At 37.5% G+C, this 19,936-nt stretch overlaps 1 protein-coding gene across 1 annotated transcript; it reads right to left on the minus strand.

Annotated features, from left to right (window-relative positions):
• Positions 1-256: 256 nt before the first annotated feature.
• LOC135632100 (lon protease homolog 2, peroxisomal-like) lies at positions 257-17,329 on the minus strand. The gene is made up of 17 exons (XM_065140493.1): positions 17,143-17,329; positions 16,690-16,799; positions 16,509-16,617; positions 14,213-14,382; positions 12,628-12,719; positions 12,059-12,238; positions 11,794-11,877; positions 11,595-11,722; positions 9,839-10,040; positions 9,528-9,734; positions 7,513-7,643; positions 6,691-6,904; positions 4,018-4,320; positions 3,710-3,904; positions 2,518-2,763; positions 2,292-2,393; positions 257-1,002 (listed from the first exon to the last, which is right to left on the minus strand). Exons 1-17 carry the CDS (start codon positions 17,247-17,249, stop codon positions 919-921), a joined length of 2,664 nt encoding a protein of 887 aa, XP_064996565.1. The 5' UTR covers positions 17,250-17,329; the 3' UTR covers positions 257-918.
• Positions 17,330-19,936: the final 2,607 nt, after the last annotated feature.

Raw genomic sequence — 19,936 nt, forward strand, 5'->3', positions numbered from 1 at the left:
TGTCTCAAAAGATTGTGTTCGAATGTCAACGTCATTGATGTCCAATTTTTTTTCTCTGCCAAACATAAGTTAGATAAGAAACGCATTGTCTGTCAGATAAGTTAACTCTGACGATAAATCTTTTGGAGACACAACGACAATCAAGTTCTAAGATGTCGGACGACAAGCCACAAAGTCAAAATAAGAAGCATGCCACGAGGAGAAATCGCTTGGTTACACACACCATAGCAATTAAGTACGGAGAGTTGCAAGCATGTGTCCGCATGAAAGCCACAAAAGATCGTATTTACCTACCATTCAAGTGTAATACAAGTACTTACTTTCACTTTATAGAACATTTATGTAAAAGTTATCATCCATCCGAATTCCACCCACCCCAACTCGATTTATCATCTACCCAAATATCCTATCATCCAAAATCCGATTTAGGTGCCTATTTTCCTATCAATGCTCATACCAATCCTGACAGGCTTCGGTGCCGTGATAAGAAACCTGAGAGCAAGCGTTGAAGGAACTCCATAAGAACAATCAACAATGCTCCATTCACAGATAAGAGTCACTAAGATGAACGTAAAGTTGAAGAGACATCAAATGTTCAGATTTTGATTGGCAGGAGAGAATGGGGTTGATTCTGTATATCCATCAACAGTCATCAGCTTGATGTAGGTGTACATGCAAAACAGCACATGCCATCGCTTCCTGCTTCACTGATCTCCCTCAGAATACAGTCACTGAACTGGAATATAAATAACACCGATGCAGCATCGGACATACTGCGATTGGGCATTGATTCGTGTAAGTGACATTTTGTGCATTGCAGGATTCCAAGTGATTGGTGGTGATCATTCACGTAAGTTTGCGACTGCAGGTCTGAGCAGTGGATCCATCTTCTTGTTACCAAGGGGAGATACATGGATGCTATAACTTGGAATCCTGTTTCCAGGGAAATCCACCTTCAAATGCTTGCTCCAGCACATCCTCAATGCGCTTCACAAGTAGCATCTGTCAAAAAGTATTAGCAAGAATCTTAGTCAGAATCTCTTTTCAAGTGCTGCGGAAAAGTGATTCTTCTGGCACATAAGCATCAGAAATCAGTAACAAATTCTTAGTCCATACAGCGAGTAACGAATTGGTATTTAGGATTGATGGGATATGAATCTAAGGCATGCTACACTTTCCAGGTTGGACATGAATATACTTCGTGAATCAACTAGTAGCATCTTAGGAAAAGAATGGATTTGACATGGTGTAACCAATTCAAAAAATTTAAATCATATTGCAAAGATAATAGAGATCTAAAGATAATACTCATCAATGTTATGCCTCTTATTTACATGTCCAAGAATGATTAACAAAACAAAAACAACCATTTATTGGTTCTTCCAGATGGGTTTGAACTTTGAAGTCCCAAAAATCAAGAAATAAAAATAAAAAAGGAAACAGCTAAAGACTGAATATGACCAATACCAATCTGATTCAGCAACATGGACCAGATTCACCCAGTCAAGATTTTTAGTGTTGATCCCAAATTCCAGTTACAATTCCTCAAACATCGAGACCGATTGTTGCCTATTATGAATGACGGAGTTATCTGTTGCAGTTTTATGGTTAAGAAATTAACGATGTTACATTACAAAATTCTCTGGCATTTTTATAAAAAGCTCTACCCCACAAAGGAATTGCCAAGATAAGTCACAGACTAATGAACACAGGAAGTATAAAAATGTTTAGTGAAAGAAATATGCGACAACAATCATGTTTAGTGGCTGGAATTTAGTCAAGAATGTTAGATTGGTAATATAGCAACAGGAATGAAAGTAATGGAAAATCAGCCATGCTGGTATTTTTAATGAAAAGTCAAGATGGATGCCTACAGTTCTCCAAGCACCAAGAAAGAGAACAAAGAGGATAAAAGATTCCTGGATGGGTTTTGAAAAGAAACTAATATATGTGTATAAAATTAAAAAATAACATTTTTTAATTATAATAATTGCATCAATCTAAAAAGGACCTGCAAGATCTTGTTTTCATTTCATAATTGCCATCAACTTTGTAATTGCTCACTTAAATCCTTCTGCTTGAATTGCATTGCTAAATAAACTTCTATCTAATTTCCAGGTTATTTTTTAAAAGAAAATAATCAGTTGATAACCTCAAAATGCATCACAATATGCATAATATTTGCATATACAATTTCAAAATCCAGCAACTAAGTGAATCATATATCTTCCAGACAATATAATATGCATCAAAAAGGGCCAAGCAAAATATAACCATTGAAATCAATGTACCTCCATGCCATCAAGAACTGCTGATGGAACTTCAGTTAAGTCCTTCAAATTTCGTTCAGGCAATATAACTCGTTTGATGCCATATCGATGAGCCGCCAATACCTTAATTAAAAAGAACAGACTGTAAAACTACTTTTGACAACATAATCATACAAAAAATAGGGCTTTCAACATTTTTTTAGAGTATACCAGATATAAGAGGGGCATAAAACATAGTATCGGATACCTTATCCTTGATACCACCGACAGGCAATACAAGGCCTCTGAGAGTCATCTCCCCAGTCATTGCAGTATCTGCCCTAACTTTTCTTTGACTGAACAGTGATACTAATGATGTCACTAAAGTTACTCCCGCTGATGGTCCATCCTTCGGCACAGCACCAGCAGGAAAATGTATATGAATATCTTGATTCTCGAGCAAATTAATTTCACCAGTTGCTGACAGCTTAAGATCTGCTGCTCTTGTCCTCACCTGCCATGTAGAAACAAGCTAAAATCAAATATATGACATATAGAAAACTAAAGGTGATAACTCTGACTCTGGAAGCTAGTATAATTTACTTGTTTGAAAAAGGAAACATAAGTTCAAACAGAAACTGGGAAAGCTCGCAAATGACAGCTGGTACACAGGCATACGTTACTCACAGACGATGCAGCATCAATAGATTTCAAAAGACAGTTTAGTAATACCTAAATTTTGTATCCTAGCACAGAGGAACTCTTTGAAGGTTTATCAATTCTTATACTCATGCATGGATTTCAGCTTGGGATTGATTATCCTCTTCAATTGCATGCAAGAATTTAAATCTCACTATTTTATTGACTACGATATCCGATCAGGTTGATATGATACCACTATACCAAGCAGTATATTGACCCAGCCGGCGTTACCAGAAAACTAAAAAAATGCATACTAACTGGTACCAAACTATATGATCTGACACCAGTTCTTGGCCAAACTCTACACAACATATGCTAGTTTTAGAGTATATGTATGGACTGTTTTGTTGAGCATATTCCTAGTGCATTTAAATTTGGGTAAATGAATAATTTTGGTTTGTCCTAAGGAAATATATGTTTGGATGAACTTGAGACCTATAAGCAATCTCTTATGAAGTCATCCCCACCTTTGCTATCAGGCTGGTGGGTAAGGGTACATCTACCTCGCATGTTTCATCTCACAGAATACCAGTAATAATAATCTCTGTTTGAAATTTATATATAGGACATATAAGATGATCCAATTAAAAGAACTGAAAAATGCACAAAGAAAAAGAAGTTCAAGAAATTAAAATCCTTCAACTTGTGGTGCAGATGAGAAAATAAAATATGCATGTATTGCCAAAAATATTTTGTGTACCAAGAGCACAACACTCAACATGAGAAGAAGCAGATGAAACAAAGCAGATAGAAAATACCCATGTAAGAGCTATTTGTGCTGATTCTTTAATAACATCACCAAGTTGTCCAGTAAGATGCAAATCACCCTTGCCCATCATTGCTGTGGCTTCAACAAATTGAACCTCTCCACCAAAGGATGTCCAGACAAGCCCAACAGATACTCCTGGAGTTGCTAACCGATCTGCAGTCTCACTATCATCAAATCTAGGAGGCTGCAGTTTCCATGTTGGCTATATCTTAGTAATTTTTTATGACAAGTTACAGTTGAGTACAAAACATGATAAGAATAGTTGCACTGAACTAAAGATAATGGATGAGTGAGTACCCCAAGCACTTTTTCCACCATAGCCTCATCTACAAGCATCACCAAGGCACTTGTGAAAGAATTTGATATCTCCTGTCTACTGACACTCATAGGAATAACTTCCGTTTCAATGTCAGCACCATCAGCAAGTCGTGTGTCCAAAAAGGAAGTTGTCATTGGGTGTACATCTTTGCTAAGTTGCATGGTGGAATCTTGCTCAGCAACCTTGACAGCAGCAGCACGAGCCAAAGTAGCTAGGTTCCTCTCCAGATTACGTACGCCAGCTTCTCTAGTATATCTCTGAATTATTAGCGTCACCATACCCTATTCAGGCATTAGGAAGGACTAATTACTGACAGGACATTGTTATACATCCATGACAAGGAAAACTTAACTGCCAACATGGAGAGTCACCCAACAAATAAAAATGATGCCTAGCCACTCATTGGTAAAGAGTGCTGGATCATGATCAGCAAAATGGTATGTGAAAGAAAAGAATCATGCTTGCCATCACTGTTGATTAGGACCTCTGGGCATGAAGAAACGATTATTTGACTTATTCATGTATCTTTCAACACCAACATTCAGGAAAAGAGACAGCGAGCCATAAAAAGTTTGAGAATGCTAGCCCCAAGGAACACAATCTAATTTGTGGTGCCATTTGATCCTCTATATGTTTAGTAATGTGATTACTTTCAAATCTAATGTACACATCTAGACAGGTAAAAATAAAGCATCTCTGTATTCTTCATAGGCTCATAGACATGGATACACGTCTAAGTATGACTTTTAGTTTTCTCAGTTAAAATAACATCTATGTTGTTTGTTAGCACATTGGCTCATTTGTAGCTTCAAGATGAATCACTGACTAGAAAAGCTTTACAAGAAAAAACATGTAATTGCTCTATGATTTGCATGAGCTTTAACTGCCACCAAGAAGTTAGAAATTTGTATCCACCAACTAGCATGACTTTTTGGAAAATACTTCTCTTCCATAACTTCCCCTGATGGCACTTTATATCAGCTTTATGGAATTGATCTAAGATATTAACCAATTATAAACTTTTGATATATATTCCATGATTATTCCCACCTATCAATTGCGCTTATAATATGCTTGAAAAAGGCTAGAATGTAGATGATCTTTAACTACATAACAATTGCATATATGGGGCATCTTTTTTTTTTGTGTCTACATGAAGGAACTAACCATGAATGTCTACCTACATCCAACTACTTGCATAGACACTTCCAAAAATGTATGTTATGAAGCTGCGATGTACTTTCATATGACTAAATATTATCTATTTTCCAAATTTACAATTATATTAGCAGAATACTTTACATCAGTGTAGCCAACTACGTGCATAGCATGGACACTAATAAGCAGGATGATTATGGCTGCCATTGTTCCCCAGCTTAGGGTCAGGAAATTTCACTGAGTACATGGTTCAAATCATGGAATAAATGGAAATTAGTGCATTTATCCTCCATAACATAGGATATAAGTTGTTAGTCAAAAGATAATGGTAAAATGCTTGCATATAACCAGAGTTATAACCATGGTTTAAAAGAATGGTTGGACCACAAGTTCACTCTTATCGATGTCTCAGTACTCCAATAGTCTGACAACTTGTCGAAATAGTTATTATACTAGTTTCTAAAACCATGATATATCTACCCATGATATAACTACCACTCCATTAAATAGGTTATATCTTCAAAGCATTCTGCTTTTTGGTTCAATGAAAACCAGAATGGGAAACAAAATTTTAAAAATATGCTCAACCTTAAAAGATCTACTCATTGAACACCTTCCTTAACCTCATTAACAAACTATAATGCAAAAATTAATTAAACTGGGTTTAGTCATGTTAATTGAACACTAGACTGAGGAAGAGTAAAGAATTCCTGTTCTCTAATATTCATCCAAAAAAAAAGAAAAATACTATTTTATTCAATCAAATAATATCATTAACATGTTATTTATTTAATGAACAACATATTATTGCCTGATAGCAGAGTAAGTGCCTAAAAGTTATTAGTATCAGGTTGCTTTCGATATCCAGATCAGTTCCTGGTTACCTGGAAAGTCAGCATCCAGGCACTTCAGTTTCACCTAATCTTAACAGAAAAATAATGATGATAATAAGCTCGGTATTGACAGTGCGGGTAAACGTTGATCCCAACCATGTTCATTGAACCTTAAAAATAATTTTGTTGCACTTAGATTGATGATCTTTGATAAAAATGTATTTGGATTGCAGATTTGGAGCAAATCAGAAACATATAACTTTTCTTCCATGCGTAACTGAGGCTAAAATCCATCTAAAAAAAAGAATATAGAGATGTCACACACAAGCATGTCCGAAACATTAAGAGGACTGACTAAAAATCTCCTAGTAGACTAGCCAAGAAGATACGTTAGAATTCCTATTGCAGAAAAAAATACAACACTTGCAAATTTCAACAAACTACTGAGCAGACAGTAATAACATTATTAGCGCAAAGCCATAAAAATACATCATTTTGCAGAAGATTGTGATGAAATTTATATCAATATCATAAAAATTCATCATTTTGGGGGAGATTATTATGAAATAATTAATATCAATATCTTGCAAATAGAAAAATTTTCACTGGCTCATGAAGGTTGTTCCATTACTAATGAACTGACATGAGATAAAGTTCTACCTCAGGAATTTGGAGGAGCTCAGAGCTTAAACCATGCTGGTCTAAGACTCGTGGTATAAGATGCTTCATGGCTATATTCAGCTTTTCATCAGGTGTATATCCAGGAAGCTCAATGACTTCCATTCGATCCAAGAGTGGCGGAGGAATAGGTTGAATTCTATTTGCAGTCGCAACAAAAATTACCTTTGACAGGTCAAAGGGGACGTTCAAATAACTGAAAAGACAAGTTAAGTAATTTACTTGAACTAAGAAATAAGATACAAAACATATATTGAGGTTATGTAAAAGATAAATTCCTCAGAAAGCATCTTATAAAACTTTATCCATCTCCATACCATCTAAATAATACTGATAATCTAATGAGAAGGAATTGACCACCATCCACGGAAAAAATCTAGTACCACCACATCAACAAATGAACCCTCTCAGAGTAAATCAATTTGGGACAAAAGGCATACGAAACAACAAACAAATTAATTCTAGTTTGTTGAAAAATCAATTGTACTTTCAGTTGCCCTCAATACTCCAAAGGCAGTACAGCACCTATTGGGCTTATGGTTTGTAACAGAAATTCCTTGAGTAATAAAAAAAAAATGGAAAGAGAAACCAACCATAAAAATAAAAATTGAAGGGCAATTTCAGAATGAAGCTATTCAATTAGTAAATAAGGAAACAAAACAGTGCATCTTGAAATAAACATGTGCAAGGGCAACCTATGCAAGCAAACAATATTAATGAAATTTTCATATATTTAAAGAGAAGAACTAATGCAGTAGTGTAAGCGTAAAAGATCACACACTATAATTTCATAATCCAGGATACTGATCATTAAAAGTCTTGTTCTGCTCTGGGTCAAGGACTTCCAATAATGCAGATGCAGGATCCCCACGAACATCAGAACCTGTCTTGTCAATTTCATCAAGCAGCATAACCGGATTGCTAACAGCCACTCTCTGCAGTTGTAAGTGATATGAATTGTAGATGTTGACAACTGAAACAATTTTCATATAGCCATTGAAATAAAGCAACCTCCACAGATAACCAGACAAGATACTAAAATGAAAGAAATATTAGGCTTAGTCTGCAATACTCTATAAGTAACATAAAAGACTTAATAGTGGTAATTGATTACTAAGTGAAAACTACTAATGATCAGGCTGACAAAAAATGAAGCCATGACTGCTGAACCTAAGTCAACTTGCTCTGGAAAAGATCAGATTCAAAATAATTACATGCTAGATACTAGAGGCATTATTATAGGTTTTAAAGCCTCGAGGCATGATTGAGCAAGCCTTCATGTCGAAAGTGGCTCTTTAAAGATGTTTCCTATGAGTATTGAAGGCATTTTTGTACACTTAAGAATATAACAGGAATCATAAGGTTCCACAAATTGCCAAAATGTTAAACAAATATTCAGTTCTGCCCTAATCTTATGTATCATTGTTATTTAAGTGCAAAAACAATCGAGGTAAGAATTGTCATAGAAGCACTGAAGCGTGCTGATAGCTTTATGGCATAGTAGGATTCCTTGCTATGTTGATCAGCATACCCCTGTACTAACTAGCATAGGCCAAAAATTTGGTCTCACCATATGTTAGCAACTTGAGTAAGGATTGGCATGGCCACTGATATTATTTTTGGCACAATACATCTCAACCATGCCAACACATGCCGAATGGCTTGACAATCCTTGATTGGGATGTCTATAGCAAGGTTCGTTATACCGTACCGTACCGGCGTTTCGACCCGGGCTCGGTATGGTATGGTACTGGTGTACCGGGCGGTACATCAGGGCATACCGAGCGGTATAATACTGTAGCACTGTAACGGTACCGGACGGTCCGTATACCGATAACCTGTCGGACCAGTACGTACCGCTCAGTATGGGTGGTACGTTTCGGTATGGCAGACCTTGGTATATAGTAATAGATTTTTAAAGATACAAATAGCAAAAGAAAGAAATAACAACAAAGAAAATGTTTCATAAAGTTTAAAAGTTTTCATTTCTGTTTTATTAGCAAAACAAAATGGTATTTGTTTGGCCTATTACTCATTATTGTTTGTCCTTCTGTCATATTGTTTGTATGGGAAAATCATGCTGTGTTCTCAAGATTCTCAATTTCTGCATCCTTAGCTTTATGTAATGTTATCATCGTCATGATGAAGGATTTTCATATCATAGGGGCATGTTGACATATTTCCAGCCCAGCAAAATTCTGTGCCATGCTGTTCAACACAACCCTATGGCCGGCCAGTGCTGGTCAACAGTTGGTCTAGCCACATGTATCTCCGATATGGTATGAATTGACATGGCATGTGCCAAACTTCTTCAGGCACTGCATGTTTCAACTTGTGCCAACATGTGCCAATTAACTTAACAATCTCTGATCATGCTTAATCTATTGAATGATAATATAGTCCAATTTTGTTGTCAAGCCTGGAATTAACTCTTCTACATTAGTATATCAATATTGTAAAGCATAACATAGATGTTAGATTCTATAACTTCTTAGCATAAGCACATGTTATAACTAGATATCAATATCATAATTTTTTGTTTAGCAATACTTGCTTAAGCTTGTGTCTATAACTAACATTCTGAATTTTAAATTAATTCTAGCCCATGACACAAGAACAAAAGAGAACTTCTAATGACAAACTCTAGAGGAAGGATAAGTAAAATGTAAAACTAAAACTAAGCCCCATGATCTGGACATATTAGAAGTGTAAATGAAAAAATTAACAACTAACCTCAACCAGGCAAAAAAAAGAATACACAAGAAAAGAAGATTACTTCACCAAACAATATCTTGCAGTAGAAAAGTACAAATGCAAACCTTTAATCCATCAATTAAACGTCCTGGCATGCTTCCGATGTACGTCCTTCGGTGTCCTCTTATATCAGCCTCATCCTTGACACCACCTAGAGATATACGTACAAATTTTCTATTCAGAGCAGCTGCAATTGATGATGCCAATGATGTCTTTCCAACTCCAGGTGGACCAACAAAACAAAGCACAGGACCTCCGACATCTGGTTTAAGCTGCAATACAGTGCATTTGTAAACAGTGGTGTTAATTCTAATTAGATGCAATGTTATTAAAAGTACAAAAAAATAAAGTCACAATATAAAGATAAAAATTTAACCTTTCGAACAGCTAGATATTCAATGATCCGTTGTTTAACTTTGACCAGCCCATAGTGATCACGATCGAGACTTTCTTTGGCAGCTTTAAGATCAAGTTCAGGTTCTTCACTGACTTTCTGCCATGGAAGATCCACAAGAATCTCTAAGTATCCATGTGAACTGCCATATCCAGGCTGCTGAGGCTGCATCTTTTTCAGTTGCCTGCAAGCAAGATCAAAAGGTCAGATCTATTTATTTAATTATCTGACACTTGCACGAAATTAATTGGAAGCCAGACATCGCAGAGCTGTATAGAACCATGGTTCAGGTTTTTTTCTCTTTTGGTGCTCTACAGGTATAGTGCATTGACACTATAAAGAATAAACGTGGTAACATTTTAAGAGTAAACGACAACTAGCAGCATCAAAGCATCATGTTTAATGCATTTTGAGAGCTCCAATAATTAGGCACACTTCTATATTTAGAATCTTATACATAATGAAACTCAATGGTCCCATGCCTCCATCAATAACACCCGGAAAGGGAAAAAGAAAAGAAAACCACAGAAAAGTATAACTGATTTTTTTATCAAACACACTAGTAAGACATACATCTATTTATTCTTTAGTAATAAATAACTGAATGATTTCTTTCTGATGAAAGGAGGCTTTGTATCCTGGTCCTCAATTAGTCAAATCTCAATACGTCAACAATAGATATTATAAGAACATAAGGTACAATCAAATAATCTTTTCCAGCTTGGAGCACATCATTATAAAGGAAACTTAGACAGTTAATCCTACCCTTTTTACCTAAACATATTTTCTCCAAAGTCTTTAATAATCTACTTTGATTCTCATTTAGTATTGAACAAACCTGCTTTCTATTAGTGAGCAACTTTAGACACAGAAGTTAAAACAGTACTACAAAGTTTCAGGTTTTTAAGGATAGCATGGAAAAACAAGAGAGTGCATAAAATATGCATGATGGGAAAAGGTTTAGGAATGAGGATTGAGAATGATTTTCAAATTCTGATGTAGGTAGTTAACGTACTCTTCTGAGCCTTGGTAACAAAATCATTCAACCACAGGAACATGCTTCTCACAATTATTAAAAGAATCACATGGAAAACATGACTCACACTACATAATTAAGAAAGACAGCATGATACAGGAAAAGATTGAGAAATAAAAGTCATTCAAAAAAGACATCATACAAGTGTGGCCTAAACATGCAATAAATTATATATATATATATATATATATATATATATATATATATATATATATATATATATATATATATATATATATATATATATATATATATATATGTAACTTGCCTCAGTAACAAAATCATTCAACCATGGGAACATGCTTCTTAAAATTATTAAAAGAATCACACAAAAAACATGCCTCTCTACATAATTAAGAGAGACAGAGCATGATACAGGAAAAGATTGAGAAATAAAAGTCATTCACAAGAGACATCAGACAAGTGTGGCCTAAACATGAAATTATATATATATATATATATATATATATATGAATGAATGTATGCATGCATTCCTAGTAATGATTTGAGACAAAGCAATTAATTCAGCAATCAACATCTTTACTTTGGTATGTAGGTGGAAAGTGATTATTTCAATAACCTTGTGATTCCAGTTATATAACCAGCTTGTACTTCCTGATGAAAACATATATCGCAGCCACCCAACCAAATATGACACATGGTCAAATGTCATATTACGTATTAAATAGGTAATTAACGCACCTAAGTTCTCTTTGAGCATGCTTCCATATATTAGGAGGCATTCCTGCACTCTGCATCTTTCTCTCCAAGGTAGCCAAATCATCCTCATCATCATCATTATCACCAAGTTCTTCCTTTATAGCCCTCATCTAGAGAAGATTTGAGCATAAGAGATTTAAGGCACCAAATACTCAAAAAGTGGGCAGCTGGAGTAACGAACCTGCAGTCTGAGAAGAAATTCTTTCTGTGATTTTGATAACTGACCCTCAACCTTTCGAGTTATTTTTTCTGCCACATGAATCGACTGTTGAGAAAACAAGTAGATGTTAAGTTTATATTATAAACACTTGTCTAGATATCAATGACAAAATATTAGATATTTTAGAAAAGCCTACTTAGTTACCTTCCTTGCATACCAGTCCACAAAATTACATTAAGATGAAGAAACATGATAATTAATAAAATCAAGGAACAGCAAACTTGACCTGCAAGTGTCTCTCCACTAATTCAGTTGCCTTTGAGAGTCGAACCTTTAAATCAATTGAATCTAGCATTGATAACTGCTCCTCAAAGCTTATCTCAAAGCTAGCAACAAATATGTCCGCCAGCCTATGCACAGGAACTGTCTCAAGAAGAACTTTTGTCCTACCAACAGTTTTCTGCTTCTGAGAGTGGCATAAGAAATGTGAGCAACCCTATCAGATAACCTAACATAAACTAACAGAGAACGACTTCCAGCCAATGTTACAAACACACAATTTAAACACAAACAATTAACCATAAATACTTCAAAATCCTTTTAAAAAAAATTTGAAATCACAGAGCATAATAATACAGTTACATACCATAAGCTAAGACTCATGGAAAAGATGTGCAAAAATATAACTCAGGTTTTTTATAAAAATGTCATCTTATAAGATACTTGGGGTTTAAATACAAGCGAGATGGTCTATATTTTTGTTAGTGTTGTTATATTGTTTGACCAAACCCTACTGTTTTAAGCCAATAAGCACAATTTTATGTTAATAGAAATGTTCAAAATAAAACATTTTACCTGCTCAAGAACAGAAATTAGCTCCATGGCAGTAGCTTTAAACTGGCGAGATAGCAGAACAAGATCTGGATCTTGTTCTGCTTGCTCCAGCTCTAAGCAACCCCAAAAAAAAAACATAACAATGTGTTAATGCCTCACATGCAAGAAACTGTCCAAGGATTTCTGCAAAAAGAATTGTAGTTATCACTACAAGTTTTACTATTGATATATGTGCACATAGAGATAACAAATCTCAAGGTTATTCACCCAAACACTTCAAAAGGGAAGAAGGAAAACATCAATCAAACATCACGGTAAAAGACAACCAACATTCCTTAAACTTAGCCTCATGTCCAAGTGTGTAATCAGAATACACAACAAAAAAAAATATTGGTATATAAGAGAGAATCATAAGTTGCTGTGGAAACATGAAATATTAGAAGATACATCTATAAGAATTATAAAACCAAAGAGATCCACATCTGGTTTCATTAAGTTGGGTAGTACTTGTTGCTGAAAGTTTTCAATTCAGACTTGACAATATCGTGAATTTAACAGTTTATAAAAACCAAAAGGTCAACTTTATGATATTATATTGTTCTTGCTATTGGATTTTGGAAGCAAGTATAGGTCAGCTTTTCCTTATTCTCAATTGAATCCTAATTAAATAAATCAATATCAAATTATAACCTGTGAAAAGGAATCAAACTTTTCCATTCATTTTTATCACAAACAGAGTAAATTCAAGAAACAATCTACAGAAAAGGCCTTAGAGAACAAAATAGATAAACAAGGACAGCATGACGCTAAATTATAATCAGAATCTTAAGACATTATTTTCCGACTTCCGCTTGCCAGGACCGCCTGTCTTTTTCAAATTATCCCTTTTTACTTGCAGACTACATGATGTACAAGAGTCCTCTATAGACATAAATATGTTGCATCATTCAGCATTTCTGTTTAGAAAAATCTAGTTATCATTTTTAATGTAGTAAGTTTCTCCATTAATTGTTATATTAAACTGTGCTATAGTACTCATTTACTGAATTGCATTGCAGTATTAGAAATGAAAGCAAAATTTTCACGTGACTTGACATATAAGAACCTTTTTTATCATTTACCATACGCATTGAACACCAAAAGACCCAGAGGCAAGGATGTCTCCATTATTGAAACCGATGTTAGTGGAACAGAATTTACATGGTCATTGAAAATGACTGAGCTCTCTAGGCCTTTGCCCATCCAGTAACAATGACAAACACATAACAAGCTGCAATGTCACAATTACACCCCAATTTGTTGGGAACCTGGGCTACCGACCGAAACTTGTGCTTGTTATTGGAAAGTTTATAGAGAAAACATATGGTAACAACCAACAACAGTATACGTAAATGCCATATGAATTATTGTAACTCCACATCACTATATTCATTTAACCTTCGACTAAAAGGCACTAAATTCCACCATATGTAGTCCCACAAGAACACATATGAGAAGAAAATTAATCTCTTCCAAGAAAAACTGCATGTATATGAAGGAAATTTGGCACTGGAACAGAACATATGTAACAGGCAAATGAACAATGGATCACAATAGAGCACCTTACCAGACTTTGTCAAATCAAGACGGCTGATACGTGCAACATAATATGTTCCTCTTGTACTGAGTTCCTGAACACTGATCCTGCACAACCCTTCAAGAACAACAATGTAGGTAACCCTCCCACTTGGTTTTTCAACTCCTCGGGAGAGGTGCAAAGCTCTAGCAGCAACTCCTCTGAAAATCAAAGTCTTGTTAATGAAATTTTATAGCTAACATAAATATTCAGATGCGTATTTGTGTCATAAGAGCTCTTATACAAAGTGAACAAGCCTAGGAAATAGTTTGTTTGCCATCAGTAGAAATGACAATGGTCTAAGATATATTACTCAATATCTCAATTTCACCCCATGGCTGGTGGACAAATAAGTATTTGAGAAATAATATCTATTGTCGAGAAACCAGTTCAAAGTTGATATCAATCCCTTGATTAAAACTACTAACTCTCCATAGGAAAGGAGCTTACTCATTCTAGCAAAAGTTATGTACTCCACACTCTTTTCCTGGCCTAAGAATGGGTGTGGAAAGGAGATACAATATGCACATGATGGTTGCAGAAATAATACAGGATAGCCAGAAAGGATTTGTATAGCTGAATCAAATAGTTAAGATAACAGGTTCCACTGATGTTTTTCTACATAACAAAAGATGCATAATGTATTATTTAGCCTCAAAACAATTACATTGATCAGCAGAAACTGAAAAGTCCAAAAACCCTTAGATTAACCAAGTAGACAACTTCTACTGAAGTTTTTCAACTGTATAAGAAAGCTTAAGCACCTAAAAGTCAGAAAGGATTTGTATAGATGAATCAAATACTTAGGAAGTTAGGATAACAAGTTCCACTGATGTTTTTCTAAATAACAAAAGATGCATAATGTATTTCTATTTAGCCTCAAAACAATTACATTGATCTGGTAGAAATTGAAAAGTCCGAGAACCCCTAGATTAACAAAGTAGACAACTTCTACTGAGGTTTTTCAACTGTATAAGAAAGCTTAAGCACCTCAATCGAGTTGTGTGATTAAGATTACTTCACAACTTTGGTGTCAACGTAGGTACCTCAGACCCTAGCAGCTTGATATAAGACTTAGATAACTAATTGTGTACATCATCAATATGTTGGCCAAGGGATATATCTCGCTCTTTTTGTCCTCACAGCATTTTCCATAACTACAGATCCATTTGGAATAGCCAAAGGAACATCCTCATGTCCAAAGGATTAACATAACCAAAATTGCCAACTCTCTATGCTTTCTGTTACGAATTAGTAACTTTTTTAGCCGTGACCTCTGGGTCGACGCGACTGATTTAGGGCTCCGAATGGCTGGGATCAGACGTGGCTTCCCTCGGGATGTTGTGGTGGCTGACACAGGGGATCTGGCTGGAAAGTTCTGCGGCGCCAAGTGGATTCAGCAGCGGTCGAGTACCTGCACACAGGTCGGGTCGGTTGCTCGGCCCGACCCCTCCGACGATCAAGTTAGTGATGGTGGAGAGGAGTTTTTGAGTGATCTCCCCGCTTTGCCCGTTGGGAGCCAGGGGGTATTTATAAGTGGGTTTGATGTTACCTGATGTGCCATCCTGCCGGGGCAGGGTCGTACCTCTGACGGCGTCTGTCGTCGTCATGGACGTCGCGTGGAAGGCCGAGCTGCCGCAGGGTATGGGGGGTGTCAGTCAGCGCCTTCGCCTGCCTCGATCGGCCGCGAGGGGTCAGCCGAGGAGGTTGTTCGGGTACGGTGGGTGTGGGTGCGTGTTGTGTCGTTGTTAATGCTCGTCCTGGGGCAGTGCGCCGCCCAGGGTGTCCGACGTGGGGGTGTATTACGTCAAATCCGGGGGTTACGTCAAATCAGTTTTTTACCCCTATCACTTTCCACTCTGGAATTCTCAATTGCAATATACATCTTTTAAAGATCTAATTAGGAATCCATCCTTACAAATGTAAAATAAGATAATTACAAAAATGAGATATCTGTCTCTCTGGTCATCCATTGTAATGCGACTCAAAGTTTCAAACACATCCAACAGATAGATCTTTTTAAGTTCAACATGGATGACTTATATTGGTTTTTTCTGAAGAACACATGGTAGTAACTGCAACAATAAAGTAACACTCAGCTGGCTACAAATTTTAAACACTTGAATTAAGATAATAAGTTTTGAGTAGCTATTAGCATAGGAACAAAAAGAAGCCAACCATCAAGAAACCTTAATTTGCTATATTTTGACGTTGAAAGTAAAATTTGCACCTGCAATTTATTGAAACATAATAGAAATTCTTGGAAATGGATATTTACAATACCCACCTGTGGTGCCAGTGCATAAGTTCCTGCTCGTTGTTTGCATCCTGATTCTGAAATTCTCCCACATCTGCTTTTGCTTTCAGACTTTGCTCCCCTGAATCGCTCCCCATACCTTCAGATAGCCGAACATGAAACCAAATATTCTCCTTAATCAGCTACGGAGATAGACACAGAACCAAATTACCTGGAGCTATCATTGACCCCACGGCGGCAGCCTCAGTATCCCTAACTGGAAGCACGCCAATCAAACCCTTCTCTTCCTTATGCCACAGCTCTTGCTCCACCAATTTCACACTGCAAAACAACACATTAGCACCACAATCCCATACGATTAATCAAAACATTGCTAAAAGAAAAAATGTATTAAAACTATCGCTCACACGTAATTGGTAACTAAAGCATCGCAATTCAACCAAGCACACCATTTTCAAAAACTTCCCGTCTTCATTAACATAAACCAAGGGTATCCCACTAACGCGCCCTTTTAACCTAACCGTCTTCATTAACGTTGTGAAAAAAAAAAAAGTTTTTTTTTTTTCACAACGAATCCAACCAATTATCAGTAGAATTCCACTAAAACTATATTTCGGTGAGAAAAGCAGAGATCAATCAGATTGATCTTTCGATCGTCGATTACCTGCTCGGCGAAGTACAGCGGATACGGATGCTGGCCCCAGGCAAGAGGACCTTGTTCCTGAAGGGCAGGATCGCTAGGCGACTCGGCAGCTCCGCCAATTCTACCATCTTGTTAGACACGGAAGGAGAAGAACACAAGGTGAAGGTTTTTGGTTTTGCGGGGAGCGGGGAGCGGGGAGAGAGAGAGAGGAGAGGTCAGCGCTCAGTCGTTATCTCGGGCAGGGCAGATACAGAGAGTGACCGGGAGGGCCCGTGGCCCAGTGCCCGTGGGGTCGCCGACCCATTGGGCCCCGCCTCTACCGAGCCCCCACAGCCGTCCGATGAGCGGATAAGGTTCCTAGGCCGCTCGTACGAAAGGCGCGTCGCGTGCGCTGAGCAGGGCGTGTTCGCCACAGAGGTCTCAGTATGCTTCCGACAACGTGGCGGTTAAAGCGGCATCCACGTCGTTGTTAAGTCGTGTCTCTCTAGTCCCCCGTTTTCAACTGGTCAAAATCTCTGTCTCGCTGTTTCATGTGGAGCATCCACATTTTGGAGTCGCGCACCGGTTTACACGGTGCTCCCCGCTCCGACAACAAGCGATGGTCACCTGTCTCGCACAATGCAGGGAACACCATTTTTTATTCACGATCCCCAGCACACGGCTTGGGACCCACCATTTTTCTTGAAAGAACACCGTGATTCTTGTCCCGCGGGAGGGGGGACGACACCGATGCTTGCGAATGACTACTAACGGTAACCCGCGAATTGTCACTCGAATTAATGGAAAGGAAGTCCCCGAACAGTGTTCACCGTCCGATCTCGATCGATTGGTCGATAGAGCTTGTCAAAATTCATTGCAACTCTGAGAGACGGTACGTGATCTGTCCGCATATCTGTTTTTAAGTGGTCACTCGGCATATAAATTATATGGGTAATTTTGGAGGGATTTTTGAGAGATGGCATGTGCTATATCCGCATATAAATTATATGAGCATATAGGCGATTTTTGAAAGACAGTTCGTGATCACTTGGCATATAAATCATATGGGCGATTTTTAAGTGTGATTCATATAAATCTCACTATTGTTATAAATCCCACTGATTCATATAAACCGTGATCAATGGGTAAGTGTTTTTATAAATCATATAAATTTTATTATTTTTAAGTGTAATTCACTCGATATATAAATCATATGGGTGATTTTTTAAGACGGTACGTCATCTGTCCGCATGCCCATTTTTAAGTGTGATTCATTCGGCATATAAATCATGGTCAAGAGAAATATTATTATACCATCTCAAAAAAGTAATTAAAAAAATATTTTTTTATTAAATTATTATTATTATTATTATACCATCTAAAAAATGATAATAAATAAAATATAATTTTATTAAATATAATCCTCGATTATCAATCATACAATTATCTCGTAATCCCTTAATTACCAATCATATGAATATGATATTTTTTGGATTCATACTTTCTCAAACGATGATATTTTCTATGTTATTATGAAAAATTTTAAAATATCATCAACGTCTTAAACCTCAAAAATATTAAATCAATCTAATAAATATTTAAAAAATATTTTTTATCTCTTCTTCTTCGATTTTCAAATCGTTTCATTTAATTATCTATTTTTTTATCAGTTTATATTATTGATGATAAAAGATCCTTATGTGATTACGAGAACAAGAAAAAGAGGAAAAAGAATAAGAAGAAAAAGGAAGAAATATAAGTTAAATGGAAGAAGTTGGAGAAGTTTATTAGAATTAAGTTATGAGTTGAAGGCATTTACCTTCATTTTGCATGGAGGCATCTTAAGAATATTAGAAGTTCTCGAGATAGATAGTTGATGGGGGTAATAATTACGATAAGACTCGCATGACATCAACTGCCTTAGGTGATGCGTCACGCCTCTGTTGACCTGATGAGGCACTTGATCAACGTGGATCGGAACGCCTACCAAGGTGCATTAACGTCCTGTTCAGGTTTGATCCCTCACGCCACGTCAACGGCAACATCAGACTCTACCAGAAGTACGGTCCTGCTCCTTGCGGGCCAGCACATCAAGTAACGATAATTCTCACTATAAAAACCCTCGCGCTCTGAGGAAAAGAGAGGAGGAGACATAGAGATCTTAGCTAAAGAAACCCCCTACGACCATCCACTAACTTGATTGTCGGAGGGGTCGGGTCGAGTTCCCCGACCTGACCTTTGTGCAGGTGCGAAGGCGGAGGTCGGCCACCAAAGGCGCAGGTGGGGGTTCTTTCCCGGTGGAAACAGTGACCCCATCCTGATCGGACCAACGAAATCGGTCGCTTCAGCGATCCCTGGAAACGTCCCAGGGAGATCCCCTATCATCCAGACCCGAACTACATCGCGACGGCCCCAAGGCCACGGCTTAAAGTTGTTTCCACCAACATTTTTGGCACTAGAAGGAGGCGAGGGTTCTCTCCCTGCATGGCCTGCCCGCTTGCGCCGTGCTCCTCGGCTGCATGTTGCCCGAGACCATGCTTGCACGGCCTGCCTGCCTGCGCCGTGCTCCTCGATCGCATGTTGCCCGAGACCACGCTTGCGCGGCCAGCCCACCTGCGCTGTGCTCCTCGGCTCCATGCTACCCGAGACCACGCTTGCGCGGCTAGCCCGCCTGCACTGTGCTCCTCGACTGAATGTTGCCCGAGACCACGCCTGCACGACCTGCCCACCTATGCCGTGCTCCTCGGCTGCATGTTGCCCGAGACCACGCCTGCGCGGCCTGCCCGCCTGCGCCATGCACCTCGGTTGCATGTTGCCCGAGACCACGCCTGCGTGG

This window comes from Musa acuminata, chromosome BXJ3-2 (assembly GCF_036884655.1).
Source record: "Musa acuminata AAA Group cultivar baxijiao chromosome BXJ3-2, Cavendish_Baxijiao_AAA, whole genome shotgun sequence".
Taxonomy (NCBI): domain Eukaryota; kingdom Viridiplantae; phylum Streptophyta; class Magnoliopsida; order Zingiberales; family Musaceae; genus Musa; species Musa acuminata.

Excerpts from the sequence above, each read along its gene's own strand:
- LOC135632100 (XM_065140493.1), bottom strand. The coding sequence starts at position 17,249 with ATGGTAGAATTGGCGGAGCTGCCGAGTCGCCTAGCGATCCTGCCCTTC. Across the intron at positions 12,720-14,212 it reads TCTTGATTTGACAAAGTCTG|AGCTGGAGCAAGCAGAACAA; the intron begins GTAAGGTGCTCT and ends GGGGTTGCTTAG. Across the intron at positions 9,735-9,838 it reads AATATCTAGCTGTTCGAAAG|CTTAAACCAGATGTCGGAGG; the intron begins GTTAAATTTTTA and ends ACTGTATTGCAG.